This window comes from Mobula hypostoma, chromosome 4 (assembly GCF_963921235.1).
Source record: "Mobula hypostoma chromosome 4, sMobHyp1.1, whole genome shotgun sequence".
Taxonomy (NCBI): domain Eukaryota; kingdom Metazoa; phylum Chordata; class Chondrichthyes; order Myliobatiformes; family Myliobatidae; genus Mobula; species Mobula hypostoma.
Window position 1 is genome coordinate 121,304,904 of NC_086100.1, and position 16,550 is coordinate 121,321,453.

Below are 16,550 nucleotides of genomic sequence, written 5' to 3' on the forward strand. Positions count from 1 at the left end.
TATTTACTCTTTAGCTGGTTCGGCACAACACTGAGGGTCAAAGGGCCTGTTCCTGAGCTGTACTGTTCCATGTTCTATAGAAAATTCCTCTAGTAACGAAGAGGGTGTTTCTTACCAGTAGTGGTGTCCACGTTCTCTATTACAGTTTCAGTGCCATTAGCTTTTCTCCCTCCTACTGCTGACTGTGATGGAAGATTACAAAGGGGGTAGATCAGTGGGATTACTAATATTATAGCCCAAGCAGGGAGAGTGTTTGTGCAACAAGTCCAGGGCCTTAGAACTTCCCACTGAGTAAACCTGGGTCCTGGATATCATTTAGTTTTCCTTTTTCTGTTTGGCCCCTTGCCAAATTACAGTAGCCAAGAGATTAAAAGTGCAGGAGTACAGCAGGGAACTTCGCAGAATTGAGCCCTGAGCAACTGAACACTGGGGCGGGGGGCGGGAGTGGGTAGGTTTTATTCCTGCTCTATCAAGCTCATTAGAGATGCTATAAACAGGTGTATACTTCGTGAAACAGATTTTGCAATATACTTATCAAAATCTCGAAATCTAATTTCACTCCTCTTAGAAAAGCAATATAGTAAGAATGAATTCTAAATTTTAAATCAAGCTCCCAGTTGCTCGGTGGGAACAATATAAATTACATTAATGAATTGTTATACGGTTTTATGTTGGGACACTCAGTTCTGTGATCTTTTCTGCCAAAAAATCTAGCACATCCAATGTATGCTGTAAATTGGTTTGATTTGTATTTGTCAGATGTACCAAGATACAGTGAAAAGCTTTTCCTTTGAATGCCATCCAGACAGAACGCACCATACATAATTACATCAAGGTAGTAAAAAGAAATATAGAATGCAGAATCAGTCCTTCCAGGTGAGGCAACACCTCACCTGCAAATCTGCTGGTGTCGTCTATTGTACTGGTGTTCTCGATGTGGCCGCCTCTATATTGGTGAGACCTGTCGTAAGTTCATCAAGCAGCTCCACTCCACCCACCAAAAGCGTAACTTGCTGGTGAGTAGGCATATTAATTCCGATTCCCATTCCTGTTCCGACATGCTGGTCATCTTGAGCCAAGATGAGACCACCCTCAGGGTGGAGGAGCAACACCTCATGTTCTGTCTGAGTAGCCTCCAACCTGATGGCATGAATATCAATTTCTCCTTCTGGTAAAAATATTTTTCCCACCCCCTCCCCTCCTTTTCTATTCCCCACTCTGCCTCTTACCTTGTCTCACCTGCCCATCACCTCCCCCTGGGTCCCCTCCTCCTTCTCTTTCTCCTATGATCCACTCTTCTCTCCTGTCACATTCCTTCCTCCAGCCCTTTACCTTTCCCACCCGCATGGCATCATCTATCACCTTCCAGCTATCCTCCTTCCCCTCCCCTCACCTCTTTATTCTGGCATCTTCCCCCTTCCCCCATCTTTCCCCAGTCCTGAAGAAAGGCCTTGGTCCGAAATGTTGACCGTTTATTAATTTCCACAGATGCTGCCTGACCTGCTAAGTTCCTCCAGCATTTTGTTTGTATTGCTTTGGATTTCCAGCGTCTGCAGAATTTCTCATGTTTACACAGAATATAGTGTTGCCATTATGGAGAATGTGCAGTGCAGGTAGACATATCGCCCATCATTGAGTCCATATTGTTTGTTCTTAATAGACAAGCCAGGAGTATATAGTATGTTAGGTACATAATATTATTATCTTATCAATCTGTTGAATGTTTTAATGCATTTGCTTTATTACTGGCAGTCTACAACTCATTAATTTTTCGATTGCAGAATAGCTATAAAGAACAAGAGAAACTGTGCTTCTGGTTGGAAACTACCTTTGAGCAATGACTTGGGAGAGGGCAATTTGCAGATGGGGACCCAAGGCCAAGATTCAGAAGCATAAAGATGAGCTTATCTTTTACTGTAGTGTTGAAGGCTCAGCTGTAGTTAATGAATAGCATCTTGCCGTATGTATTCTTATTGTCAAGTTTACAATCTTACTTCCAATTAATACCAAACTAGTTATAGGTTTTTGCAAAGGCTTGTACTTACCTTCAGCTGAACTCAGTCTGAGCAACAGTATTTAATCTAGCAAAGGAAAAGATTTAATAAAACCAAGTATCATGTAAATTACAGTATTCAGATGTTGTGCGCATCAAACTCACCTCTTTACTTTCTCCTTAACTTGTGTATATTCTGTTTGAATTGCAGAGGCCAAGTATATTTTTACTGCCAGAGTATCTTCCTGAGTGGTTGCCCACACATTGCAAAATCCATCCAATTTCCATTTCATTGAAATGAGTTGAATGAAATATGGGCAATTTCTTCTGGGCTGTACTCCACTGGATTTTGACCAAGTGGAGAAAGTGAAAATTATCCAAATGTTTGAACTCTCCATCTAGAACAGCAACCTGCTTGGTAACAGTTAGTGAGTGTAGTTATACTTGGTTCAGATGTAGAATATTTCTCTGAACCCATTGGATGAACTCATGTTTGCTTTATGTTCTGTTGTACGTCTTTAGGTTATTTGGGTGGAAATGTAAAGCATTTTTCTTTCAGAACTACTCAGTTTTCCAAGCATTCATTCTTCAAATTGTAGCAGTTATTCAAAGGATTTGGGCGTCTTTGTTTATACTTACAGCTTTGTGCCAATATAATAGTGGTATTGATCTTATAACTATATAACGTTGCCAATATAAACATGAAGGAACTATAAAACAGCTCTGAATGTGTTCAAAAAAACTTACCACCCAAGAGCTGGATTTGAATGGCTTCAACCCAGCACTCTGTAGGTGAGAACACCTACAGAACTGAAATTGGCGTAAACGTTTTTATGATATTTAGCAGCTCGTGCAACCATGTTCTGATGCCATTGGCAGTAAAACAAAAAAAATGATTGTAATGGTCTTTAATAGTTGAAGTGCACCAGGGATATTTAGGATACAATTAAATACAGCTGAATCAAATTCTTGTGTTTATTCTTGCAATTAAAGATATATTTTTGCAATGTATTTTATAATTACTATAGGATTCCATGATTTAAGTTTCAAAGGGAAGATATTTCAGATGTGCATCAATATTTAGAAGCAAGTAAAATATAAACACAGCTCAATGAGGTGGCAGGCAAATTAATACCCAATTGCCGAGTTGAATTAGCACAATATTGTAATGTAAGCAGAGTGATAAGGATTCTTATTTGTGCTCCATGCTTTCATTGACGTGAGTCTTTGGGATTGGATTCAGACTTCCTTCTATCTTATTTTTGTAATCGTTTATATATTTCTTACACCTGTGACTGAGTTTAATGCCTAACTTGTATCAAGTTACTGTAATAAAGTGAGTTAACATTGTGCAAATTTCCTTGTGCCAAACAGTAAAAGTCTAAAGATACCTGAGAACATTTTACAGGCTCATTTCAAAAATCAATGTGAGATCAAGAGGAGCTGTACATCAAAATATTTGCAAAGTTGATCTATAATGATACATCTTTGTTTTCACATATAATTTCAGGCAATTGATGAGCCTTCAACAAAACCCCTTGAACAAACAGTGGCAAGAACGAACCTTGTGTCTTGGCAGTAGCACCACATGCAAAAATTCTCTTAGTGGCCAGATTTCAGGAATGGTTTTGGGATTTGGAGAAGATGAGTTAGGTAATGAATCAACTTAATATTTGTAATAAAAACCAATGTCTGTTCTGGTTAATGCTAATAGGGAATTATTTGTTCTCGTTTACTGAAAACAAATCTAATCAAATTAACAGAATTTTGGATTACATATAAGATATTTTTTCCTTGTTGCATGCAGTTGCACATTAAATGAAAAAAATCTCATGATACCACGTCCAAAATATATGATGAGGCTCTTGCAATTCTGCATTTTATTACAACAGCCAGACAGAGAAAAAGTGTTGGAAGCAGCAAGAGTGTTTGATAATTAGTCGTGTATTAAATATATCTGTTAAACTATTGCTTAATTAGGTTATTTACTTCCTAATGTGAAACATTAGCTGCTCTATATACAATACTGTGCAAAAGTCTTAGCATCTTAGATTTTTTATATAATTTTTGCTTTAGTTGTTTGTTTTTGTCTTCTGCATTAGTCTATCAGTAGGAGAGAACAATCTTAGGTTTCCAAATATTTAGTTTCCAAAAAATAAATGTTGCAGAGAAATTTTTGTATTTTACTAAAGAAAATAACATGCTAAGTAACAAACCACTTCTCAAATAAAAACTTGATGGCTTTGTAGGTATATTGCCCAGTGCATGATGAAACAAAGATCACAAACAGATTAATGATATCATGAGTTGGATGAACTAAACTGATTAACTGAAACAGAATCGGAATCAAAGTGGGCAAACACCAAACTAAAAGATGGGGGTGTGGCAGATGTGACAGTCTAACCTTCAAAACATTAATTCTTACACCATGGCAAGAGTGTTGGCGCGTGGCCAAGTGGTTAAGGCGTTCGTCTAGTGATCTGAAGGTCGCTAGTTTGAGCCTTGGCTGAGGCAGTGTGTTGTTCCCCTGAGCAAGGCACTTAACCACACATTGCTCTGCGACGCACCGGTGCCAAGCTGTATGGGTCCCAATGCCCTTCCCTTGGACAACATCAGTGGCGTGGAGAGGGGAGACTTGCAGCATGGGCAACTGCTCCATACAACCTTGCCCAGGCCTGTGCCCTGGAAACCTTCCAAGGTGCAAATCCATGGTCTCACGAGACTAACAGATGCCGATAGAATAGATGGCAAGAGTGGGCATAACCAGACACAAGGTGGTCATCTGCATTAGCAAGGCCTCTCCAAGCAGAAATTTTGCAGTAGACAGGAGTTTCAAAATGTACTCTTCTGAAGAAGCACAAAGAAGTGGGCAAGGTTGAGGACCAGAAACGCGGTGGTCAGCCACGGAAACTGAGTGCAGCACACAAGAGAGACATCAAACTGACGTCACTTCTAAATCAGAATAAGTCCAGCACTGCTATCAGCTCTGAACTCACAGAAACCACTGGAACCCAGTACACCCCCCTACAGTCTGCAGAAGTCTTGTCAGAAGTAGCCTTCATGGAAAAGTTGCAGCCAAAAAGCCATTCCTTCGAAGTGGAAACAAAGACTCACATATGCACAAGGACACAAGGACTGGGGTGCGGAACAATGGCAGCAAGTGCTCAAGCAGGAGGGAGTTTGGCCGTAGAAGAACTGGAGAGTGCTACACGGATGAGTTTCTGCAGCCAGCAGTGAAGCATGACTGAGGTTCCCTGCAATGGGGCTGCATTTCCACAAATGGTGATCTCGTCAGAATTAATAGAATCCTCAATGCTGAAAAGTAGAAGCAGGCACTCATACACCATGCAATACCATTAGGGAAGTGTCTGATCAGTCCCAACTTCAATCTGCAGCAGAACAATGACCCCCAAACATACAGCCAAGGTGTATAAAGAACTATCTTCAGTGAAAAGAAGAACAAGGAGTTCTGCAACAGAGCCCTGATCGCAACATCGAGGCTGCTTGGGGTTACCTGGAGAGACAGAAGCAAGTGAGACAGCTAAAGTCTGCCGAAGAACTCCGAGATGCTTGGAACAACCTACCAGCCAATTGTCTTATAAAACTACACAAGTGTACCCAACAGAATTGATGCATATTTAAAGGCAAAGGGTGGTCTCATCAAATACTGATTTGATTTAGTTTTTTTTCTATTTACTGCTCTTTATAGTTATTTTCTTTATGTTTGGAAACTTTTCATTTTATTTTTTTTGAAAGCATCTTCACTTCACAGATTTTTTTTTACATGTGCCTAAGACTTTTGCACAGTACCATATGCTCTGCTATCTTACTTCATAAATGCAAAGGGCATGGATGTTGTTTAAACTATTAAACATGAGCCCTATCCAGCTTGTATGTAGAGACAGCAAATCCAGTTTCATTAATACAAAATCAATTCATTTCATAAAGTGGTTGCTTTTGGACAGGTGAAACTTACACTCTGGCCAACGTGTGCCAGAATCCCACCAACGCAGAAAATCCTCCCCGTGAGGGTGACATGGGCATTCTGACAACATGCTGTTGGTACTTTGCAAGTAAATTTTTATGGATTCTGATTATCGTAGTTTGCAAGCTTCATCGGTTTGCATATAGTTTATGAAAGTACGATGAGATCATATTGCAATATTTCAATTCTGGAATAAGATCAAGAATTAATGGGCCATGTCAGTGCTTGGCAGGTTTATGTAAGTTTTATGAGGTGGTGAATCATCACATATGTATCTGCTGAAAATAATTGGCCACTGTGTTTTGATTTCACAGATTAGTCCAATTGAAGCAGCTGTGAATGTGGTCTTCAGTATGATGACTTCACTGAATAATTATGGCCATTTCAGCTTCTATTTCTAAAAAATAGCATTCATGTAGTTAACAGTATTTTTCACATTGACATATGTATTTCAAACAACAGATTTTCAGACTGGTGAAAATCATATTTATTCATCGAGGGTTTCTGTGTCAGAACAGAACTTTTACGTTCTCCTTAATCTTTTCCCCTTTCCAAAACTTTCTACAAATTTCTGATTATATTTAATTTGCCCTACTCCCCTGATATTGGTGAATATGTTATGCATAAATCTATAAAAACAAATTGAACCCAATTAAGGCAGATAATAATTTGATTTAATTTGGTTGATCTGGAACCACTTAAAATTGTTTGTGTACATGTTAATTTAGTAATAACTGTTTTGACATAGTAGCTCACAGGAAGCTAAGTTAGTCTTTAAGTGATTAGAAATATTTCTTGTTTGAAATAGTTTCAAATTGATGCAGATAATTTAATAATAACAGATTGCACATAACAAATTATTGAATAGTTTCTTAATTTGTTGTTTACAGGTGAAATCTATATTTTGGCAAGCAGTAAGAGTGTAACACAAGTGCACAGTGGAAAGCTCTACAAACTAATGGACCCAAAAAGGTAAAGCTTGTGTGAAACATAAGCACTTAGAAACTGTACATTCTAGGTTGCAGAAATCACAGAATCAGCCTCACAAACCTTGCTTGGACATAATTTCAATGCAAGGAAAGCAAACATTAGTTCAGCTAGCTGCCATAACAAGTTCTCCTATAGTGGCAGCTCTCATTGGAAACTGGAACTTTAATTAATGGGCCTAATCAGCTTACTTTTCACTGATAGTGGCAGCATGGAAATTTACGGAGCAATGACCTCCTTCCAGTAATCAGGAATCGTGGCACCTCAGGTGGATACCCGGGGAGGGGGCGGATTCATCAGAATGCTTGGGACTCCACCCACCTCAAAAAAGCAGAATTCCTTTTGTGCAGTTTTGGAGAAGTACAATTAAGAGCTAAAGATTCCATGCTTGTCTTTAGTGGCTCAACAGGGACTTAACTTTAGCTGATGATACAACTGGCTTTAATCCTCTTCTTATTCCCTGAATTTCTTCAGCATATGCAAGCACTTAAATTCTTTGTATGGTGACTGTTGTCACTTCTGCATATGCTTAGTGCATGCACAAAAGACCCTGAAATGACTTCACTTTGTATTTTGCTGAAGTGCCAATCACATTTCATGATCAATTTTGCACTTCAAATCCATTGCACAGCACATAAAGAAAACATGTGCTGCATGATAACATTTCCAGTATTCAGTCTATGTGCCACATGGTATTAATCTATTCCATTATATCTGTTTCCCAGCTCATAGAAAGAATGAGCAAAAACAATGCTGACAGCACCATCAAACTCTTCAGTTATGGGGGGAGAAAGATTATCTCACATCTGTGTTTTGTTATCCACATTAGACATAGGTAAAACAGATGTCATGGCTCCCAGAATAATGTGGCAAAACCTCAGAAATGCAAAACAAGCCTTTGATTTGAAACATTTTAAACATGTTTAACATCTTTTGTACCTTGAGTTTTAACTGTTTAATTCGAGGACCTTCAGTGAAAATTAATATCTTTATTAAACAGCTTTAATGTCTATTCTATGCGTTATTCCATTCTAATTAATCGTGCTTGCATCATGTCATTTTCACTGGTAACTCGTGTGTCCATGAAGCTATGAAGAAGCACTCAGTTCAAGTGTGACTTTATCGTCTTGCACTTTCTTGGAAAATGGTAGAAAGATACAAAACTTATTTTAGCCATTCATACCTGTTTGCATAATCACATTCAGACTGAACAATCTCAGGAAGTCCTTCATTCCATGTTAGTATCTTGAACGTCTCTGCATTCTTTTGCTGAGTTTATTTTGGGTAATTTTATCTCCCTTGACACCTTCTGTGGTTGTAGGTATATTAATGGGGATTGTCTGTGTCTGGAATTTTCATAATTTCAGCAGAGGAATAAAGTTTCCTTAATTAAGACTGGAATCTATATTCTGGCAAATAAAGAAGTAAATTGGAATAAGTTATTGAATGTCTAATTGTATGTTTAATGTAAGTCTCATGTTAAGTCAAGGTGCTGCATGTAGAAAATGCAACATTTACAGCCATTTCCAACATCTGCAGAATCTCTTGTGTTTATGATTTACAGCTGATTGAAGTATTACCAGTAAATTAGAACAACATGAAAATTGCTTTTTGCCTGGAGAGGATCTGATGGCAATTATCTTTGCTGTGAAAATTCACAGTATTCTGCCTACAATATGTGTTTGTGCAAGAATGTATTGAATCATTTCAGTACTGATTGCTGGTAGAAATTAGATGATGTTAGCCTAGAGTTCTACAATTAGAGTCCACAGAACACTAAAGCATGAAAATTGGCCCTTCAGTCCATGCTAAATCATTAATCTGCCTATCCCCATCGACCTGCACCTGGACCATAGCCCTTCCTACCCTTCCTGTCTACGTACCTATCCAAATTTCTCTTAAATGCTGAAATCGAAACCACATCCAGCACTTGAGCTGCCAGCTCGTTCCAAACTTTCACTAGCCTCTGAGTGAAGAAGTTCCCCCTCACCCGTAATCCATGACCTCTAGCTCTAGTCTCACCTAACCTCAACAGAAAAGGCCTATTTATGTTTAACCTATCTATACCCCTCATAATTGTATATACCTCCCCTCTTTCTCCTATGCTTTGGAGAATTTTGTCATAACCTATTCAATCTTTCCCTATAACTCAGGTCCTCAAGTCCTGGTAAAATGCTTGTAAGTTCTCTCTGCACTCTTATCAATATTATTTATGTAGGTATCATTATCTCTCCTATAGGTACATGACCAGAATTGCACACAATATACCAAATCAGGCTCACCAATATCCTATACATAACATCCCAACTCCTGTACTCAATACGTTGATTTATGGAGGCCAAATTTGCTGTAAACTCTCTTTATAACTCCAGGTTGAGTCGGTGATGAAGAAGGCAAATGCAATGTTGGCATTCATTTCTAGAGGAATAGAGTATAGGAGCAGGGATGTGATGTTGAGGCTCTATAAGGCACTGGTGAGACCTCACTTGGAGTACCGTGGGCAGTTTTGGTCTCCTTATTTAAGAAGGGATGTGCTGACGTTGGACAGGGTACAGAGAAGATTCACTAGAATGATTCTGGGAATGAGAGGGTTAACATATGAGGAACGTTTGTCCACTCTTGGACTGTATTCCTTGGAGTTTAGAAGAATGAGGGGAGACCTCATAGAAACATTTTGAATGTTGAAAGGCATGGACAGAGTGGATGTGGCAAAGTTGTTTCCCATGATGGGGGAGTCTAGTAGGAGAGGGCATGACTTAAGGATTGAAGGGTGCCCATTCAGAACAGAAATGCGAAGAAATTTTTTTAGGCATAGGGTGGTGAATCTATGGAATTTGTTGCCATGGGCAGCAGTGGAGGCCAAGTCATTGGGTGTATTTAAGGCAGAGATTGATAGGTATCTGAGTAGCCAGGGCATCAAAGGTTATGGTGAGAAGGCGGGTGAGTGGGACTAAATGGGAGAATGGATCAGCTCATGATAAAATGGTGGAGCAGACTCGATGGGCCGAATGGCCGACTTCTGCTCCTTTGTCTTATAGTCTTATTATAGTATTAATGGTAAGATTCTTGGCAATGTGGAGGATCAGAGGGATTTTGAGGTCCAAGTCCATAAGACACTCAAAGCTGCTGCACAGGTTGACTTTGTGGTTAGGAAGGCATACGGTGCATTAGCCTTCATCAATCGTGGGATTGAGTTTAAGAGCCGAGAGGTAATGTGGTACCCTATATAGGACCCTGGTCAGACCCTACTTGGAGTACTGTGCTCTGTTCTGGTCACCTCACTACAGGAAGGATGTGGAAACTATAGAAAGGGTGCAGAAGAGATTTACAGGGATGTTGCCTGGATTGGGGAGCATACGTTATGAGAATAGGTTGAGTGAACTCAGCCTTTTCTCCTTGGAGTGGCAGAGGATGAGAGGTGACCTGATAGAGGTGTATAAGATGATGAGAGGCATTGATCATGTGGATAGCCAGAGGCTTTTTCTTAGAGCTGAAATGGCTAACATGAGAAGGCATAGTTTTAAGGTGCTTGGAAGTAGGTACATAGGAGATGTCAAAATAAAGTTTTTTACGCAGTAAGTGGTGAGTGTGTGGACTGGGCTGCCAGCGGCAGTGGTGGAGGCGGATATGATAGGGTCTTTTAAGAGACTCCTGGATAGCTACATGGGGCTTAGAAAAATAGAGGGCTATGGGTAACCCTAGGAAATTTCTAAAGTTAGTACATGTTCGGCACAGCATTGTGGGCTCAAGGGCCTGTATTGTGCTGAAGGTTTTCTATGTTTCTGATAAGATGGATCTCCTAATTCAATAAATCTAGTGATCTACTTTATTAGGTATAATTTATATTGGTCTTTGCCATTTGCTCAGAGATGTATTTTTCTTTAAGCAGGTAATCAAGTTAATGCCAACTATAAATTAAATGATGGCCACAAGTTGAATCTGTAAAAGGTCCAGTGTGAGCAATGAGTAGTTTTCAAACCAGATGGAATCCATGTATGAGAAGACCTAGAAACAGATGGCTTCTCATGCCATTGTGATTTCTGGCATGTCTTCGCAACACCATTTAGAATCACTGATCTTCGCCTCAGCCAATCCGTGGCAAGATAAATTAATGCCCCAGCATTTATTAAATCTCTGCCTTTGACATTGTAAGGGTACAGGAGATGAGGAGCAATTTCTTTAGTCAGAGGGTGGTGAGTCAGTGGAATTCGATTCCACAGATTGCTGTGGACGCCAGGTCCTTGGGTGTATTTAATGCAGAAGGTTCTTGATTAGTCAAGGCATCAAAGGCTACGGGGAGAAAGCAGGAGAGTAGTGTTGAAGGGGAAGTGGATTAGCCATCATGAAATGACAGAGCAGACTCGATAAGACTCCTTTGTCTTATGATCGTATGGACATCACTGAACTTTCAGCATCACTGCTTTTATCCTATGAGCAATTCCGATATCAGACTGGTAAGAGGTGTACTAATGGATTATTTAACAATGGATATCATATATCATGATATTAAAAATGATCATTGTAAGAATATAAACAGGATGTGATTTTGTCAAAGTGAAGTTGGCTTTCGTTGCAAAGACACGAAAGCTGAGCGGTGTCCCTCTGTACTGCAGGACTGAGAAACCTCATCCTCCCTCCTTGTGCTCCCATATTTCAGCATGAAGATGAAAGCAATTAAGCATTCATCTTCACAGAGTCTCCTCTGGTCATGTGATCACAAGGCAATGATTAGCATAGTCGATCTTCTCTTCAGGGTCATTAGTGTTACCCTTTATCCCTTCAGCTGAAGCCTTTTCATTTATTATGAGGAACAGAATCTACCAGCTCATCTCTCCATAATCTGGATTAATTTTTCATACTGTCCAATCTTTCACTGGCCTAAAACATCAGGATAAGTGGTAAATGTCACAATCAAGGGTACAGATGTTAAAATACATTAATTATCTTTGTCATTAACTTCATAAGTGAATAATAAGTGAAGGCAAAATAATGTATCAGCAAAATTAATAACCTTTTTAATCATTACGGTATTTCAAACTGGAACATTGGCTTAGATATTGAAGAACACTGTTACAGCTACAAACACAGTAACACAATGTATTTATGGCCATTAAAGTTGTGAATATGTGTGCAATATTTGTTAATGGTGACGGTGTTACTGTGATCCAAAAGACATTGCATGTCGGGAGTGGGCCTGGGTGAAGAGGTTAATGGTGGAGTTGGTTTCAGTGAGGGGATTGGCATCTCAGACAATAGAGTGTAAGACAGTCTTAAGGAGATGGGAGTGGCCTCACGGTTCATGATTGGAGGAGTTTGGGAGGATTTGGGTGGGCAAAATGATGATATATGATCAGGAGTTGGTGACTGAGAATTGGGGATGTGACCAGGGTTGGGGGTATTGATGATTGGGAACTGAGGTACATTAAGGAGCTGGACATTCACATTTGAGGACAGAGGTTAGTGTCAGGAGTCAGAGGAGTGTTGGTGGTGGGGGATGATCAGAGTTAGGTAAGGATGTCTTTGAGTATCAAGGTGTGTTTGGGCATTGGGGAGGTCTATTCTGTGCAAGGTTTAGGTCGGGATGCAAAGTTAAGTCGGGGGATTTACCTTGAGTGACATTTTGTCACTTAACAATGTTAACTCCAGTTGTTCTTAGGAAAGTACAGCTTAAAGGAATAATGCATATCTTAGAACCTTCCTTTGTTAGTCCCCTGCAGTGATTAGTGTGGCTCTCTGCTATGATAGTGCATCCCATGGCACCTGGAAGGTTACAGCTTGATCAAGCTGGAAGCTTCATCAGCTCCTATCCTGGAAGGGCCACATGGCACCTGCTGTGAGCCGCAATGCATAGCCATAGCCTGAGATAGCTGGTTGCTGTGTTAATCCAAATGTGAGTACCAATGCTGACCTGACATCCTGAAGGAGAACAATATTTCCATGCTCTCCAGTTCTGGTGAAATCCTCAGGAGATCAAGGATCTCAAGAGGGCTGTAGACCCCGCCGTCTCCATCGCAGGTACAACCCTCCTCCCCGTCGAGGACATCTTCAAAGAGGCAGTGCCTCAAGAAGACAGCGTCCATCACTAAGAGCCCATGCCACATGGCCCAGGCCCTCATCTCGTTGCTACCGTCACCCACACTCAGTAATTGAGAAACTGTTTCTTCCTCTCCACCAGCCGATTTCCGAACAGTCCATGAACCCACAAACACTACCTTGATATTCCTTTTTTTTTTGCACTATATAGTTTGGTAATTTATAGTAATTTTATGTTATTACATTGTACTGCTGCCAAAACAAGCAACAAAGTTCATTCAAGTAATCTAAGTCAATGATAATGAATCTGAGTCTAGATTCTTTTCTTAGACAAGTAGACTTAGAGATGCTGTAATCCATCATCTCATCCTCCAGAACTGTGTTAGTGCTACTAATTTTGTCACCGAAAACAACCCGGCTGCTGAGGCATTCTGTGTTATCTCAGAGTTAGCTCATTGTATTAGCAGAAGTCAATTTGATAAGGAATAGGGAAATGATGAGGGGGTGTAACATACACCAGAGATTGAGGGCTGACTGTAAAATGTAAAACTTCTGTTACACCCTGTATACTTGACGTGGGCCCTGGGTTGTCCATTGCCCGTGTGGTAGAACACCTCATGTCTCAACCTGGTGAGGCTTTAAGCCCAAGAAAGCCCTCTTTCTGCCCGATTCACCAGCCTATTATTTATATTTGATCCTGAAAAATATAGGAGGAAATTCTAGTAGTCTATCAAAAGCATTCCCACCTTTTATTCGCCTAGTCGGCTCCATGTGTGGCAAGAGGAGGTCTCAGCACAGCAGTTGAAGGAAGAATATTTGGGATAAAACTGAGGAGTCGGAACTCTTGCCTAGCCATATCTTTTGAGGCTTGAATACATCTTTTGTTCCAGACACTACACCGGCATTCAGAAATGCCCCTTTTGAGGAGCAGCCACCTCTTGGCATTTCATATATTTCATTTCAAAAGGTGATTTCTCAGAAAGGTGGCATCCATTCTTGAGGACCCCCATTACCCAGGCATAACCTCTTCTCATTACTACTAGCAAGGAGGAGGTACACAAGCTTGAGGAGACACATTCAACGTTTCAGGAACAGCTTCTTCCCCTCTGCCATCACATTTCTGAGTGGACAATGAACCCATAAACACTACCTCAGTATTTTACCCTCTCTTTTTGCACCAATTATTTTTTTATATACTGCTTATTATAATTTATAGTTTTTATTATTGTGTATTTCAATGTAGTGCAGCTGGAAAACGACAGATTTCATAACGTACAATGTCAGTGATATTAAACCTGGTTTTGATTCTGGCTGCACAGGAATTTAATACCTCTGTTCTGATACCTTATTTCACTAGGTTCCCATTGGTAAAGTGAGAGGCATGTTCCCTTCTCTCTTTCGCCTTGCTCCCATTTATGGCAGCCTTATCACTGTCCTGACTTTATGGAAGGTGCCCCGGCAGGTGCTGAAGCACTGAGTGTTTGTATCTGGGGTAAGAACAGGCAGGTGTATGGGAGATCTGTGAAGAAGCGTCAGGTTAGAAGCTAGTTGATTACTCTTTTACTTGGCCCCCTTCCTTCCTTTCTAACAGTCTGACTCTCCGCAGCTTGGGTAGAGTTCCGGAGATTCACTGTTCTTTATTTTCTGTGAGATCAGAGGTTTCTTCCTGTCTGAGTCTGGAATGGTTTTCATGTTGTATTGTGATTGCTGGCCACTCAATGTTTCTCCATAATGTTCCAAAACATGCTGATTATTTTCAGCATTTTCCATTTGTATTACACATAGATAGCCCCTGTTTAGCATCACACATCAAAGTTGCTGGTGAACGCAGCAGGCCAGGCAGCATCTCTAGGAAGAGGTACAGTCGACGTTTCGGGCCGAGACCCGACTGTACCTCTTCCTAGAGGTGCTGCCTGGCCTGCTGCGTTCACCAGCAACCTTGATGTGTGTTGCTTGAATTTCCAGCATCTGCAGAATTCCTCGTGTTTGCCCTGTTTAGCATTTCATCTAAAGGGTGAAAACTAATACTGCAGCATCTCTTGTCTCTCTCCCCCATATTTATTCCTTCAGCCCACCCACTTTCTGTAGCCTGTATCCTTCTTCCACAAAGTAGACATTGTACCACACCTGTAATTTCACCTAGCTCCTCCACCAGTAACCCCTGCCTCAGCAGTTAAGTAGTCTCCAGCATTTCGATTAAGACACTCTTGTTTCTTGTATTTTGTTTTAGTGCAAGGTACCAGACATGAAATCCATGATCACCTGCTTGCTCTGGGTTAATTATTTCCTGGATTGCCCTGGGATCGATAATTTATCCATGCTACTCACGCTCCCGGGGCCAGAAGTAGTAGTTGTGTGAGATACAGTCACAACTGCAGCCTTCTGAAATTAGTAAATATTCATCCATTGAATAACTTGTGGAGTAGATCCAAATGCAGTGGTTTCTATTAGAAACACATATCCTGCTGGCTGCTGGAAAAGCAAGGGAAAGAAATGATGCTTTGTCTAGGACACTAGGATCATTATAATAGGTATCTTATTAATGAATGGTAGAGAGCAGGTAGTGTATAACAATAATTACCATGTTACTGCTTCTATTTATGAGATTACCAGTTGTGGCCCTTTTTATATTAAAAATAATTTTAGTGTCTCTTGTCCCTGAATCATTACAGTGAGCTTTTCTTTAAATATTATTCTTTTACTCTTGATTCCTGAAGGTAAGCATCAATGATGCAACACTCAGATTTCATGCTATTTAATCCCAGTTTAATTCACCCAACACCATAGTTTTTGTCCTGAGTATAGTTCAATTCCCCAGCTACAGGAAATAAAATGTAACATTATAAACACCTTCAGCTGTTTCTCAGAATCCACTCAAGAGGCAAATATCATAAAAGTAGTTTTAGTGTGAAGCTGAATGAGCTCCTTGAGAAGTTGAAAAATCCAAGCCCAATTTGTGTGATTTACATTCCCTCAGGGCACAGGTGCTAACATCGGCTAAAATCATCAGTGGAGACATTTGTAATGAACTAGAAGATCCAGCTCTTCCTTCAGGGTACTTTTTTGTCAATTTTTGCAAATTCAATGAAATATTTTGTGGTTTGTGCATTTTTTAAATTCACTAAATGACTTCAAGTCTGTCAAAATACATTTGGAAAATTTTGATAGAAAGACTGTACAAAGCAATATAAGCAAATACAGCCAAAAACAGCAGTGCAGGTTCCAGACGGCTCTTGGATTTTGTGAGCATTTTTCTTAATAAGGATTTTAATGATATGGATTTTGCTTTGTAAGTTTTTTTAATTATTGGTGGAAGTGAGGTATAGAAATAAAAGGAATATACTCAGATTTACTCTTTTTTTAGTGATTTTTTTCAATGTAAAGCATAAAAGCTGCTTCTCAATCAGTTTACATCATTCTGAAGTTCAACCATAAGTTTCTGAGCTACAGTATGTTACTCAGGTGACCTGATGCACATTCTGTTGTCGGGATGCAAGTGATGATGTAGTGTTCCTTCTGGAGTTCTGTACGTGAATTCACACCAAGCTGGCC

The 16,550-nt window shown here is 40.0% G+C and overlaps 1 protein-coding gene across 4 annotated transcripts in view; it reads left to right on the forward strand.

Moving 5' to 3' along the window:
* The window catches only part of hhip (hedgehog interacting protein), a 138,062-nt gene that overhangs the window by 87,897 nt on the left and 33,615 nt on the right, over positions 1 to 16,550 (forward strand). For all 4 annotated transcript variants that reach the window (XM_063046429.1, XM_063046431.1, XM_063046432.1 and 1 more), the window contains exons 10-11: positions 3,504 to 3,646; positions 6,869 to 6,950. In XM_063046429.1, coding sequence (XP_062902499.1) covers positions 3,504 to 3,646; positions 6,869 to 6,950 — 225 coding nt within the window. The remainder of the gene's footprint in view (positions 1 to 3,503; positions 3,647 to 6,868; positions 6,951 to 16,550) is intronic.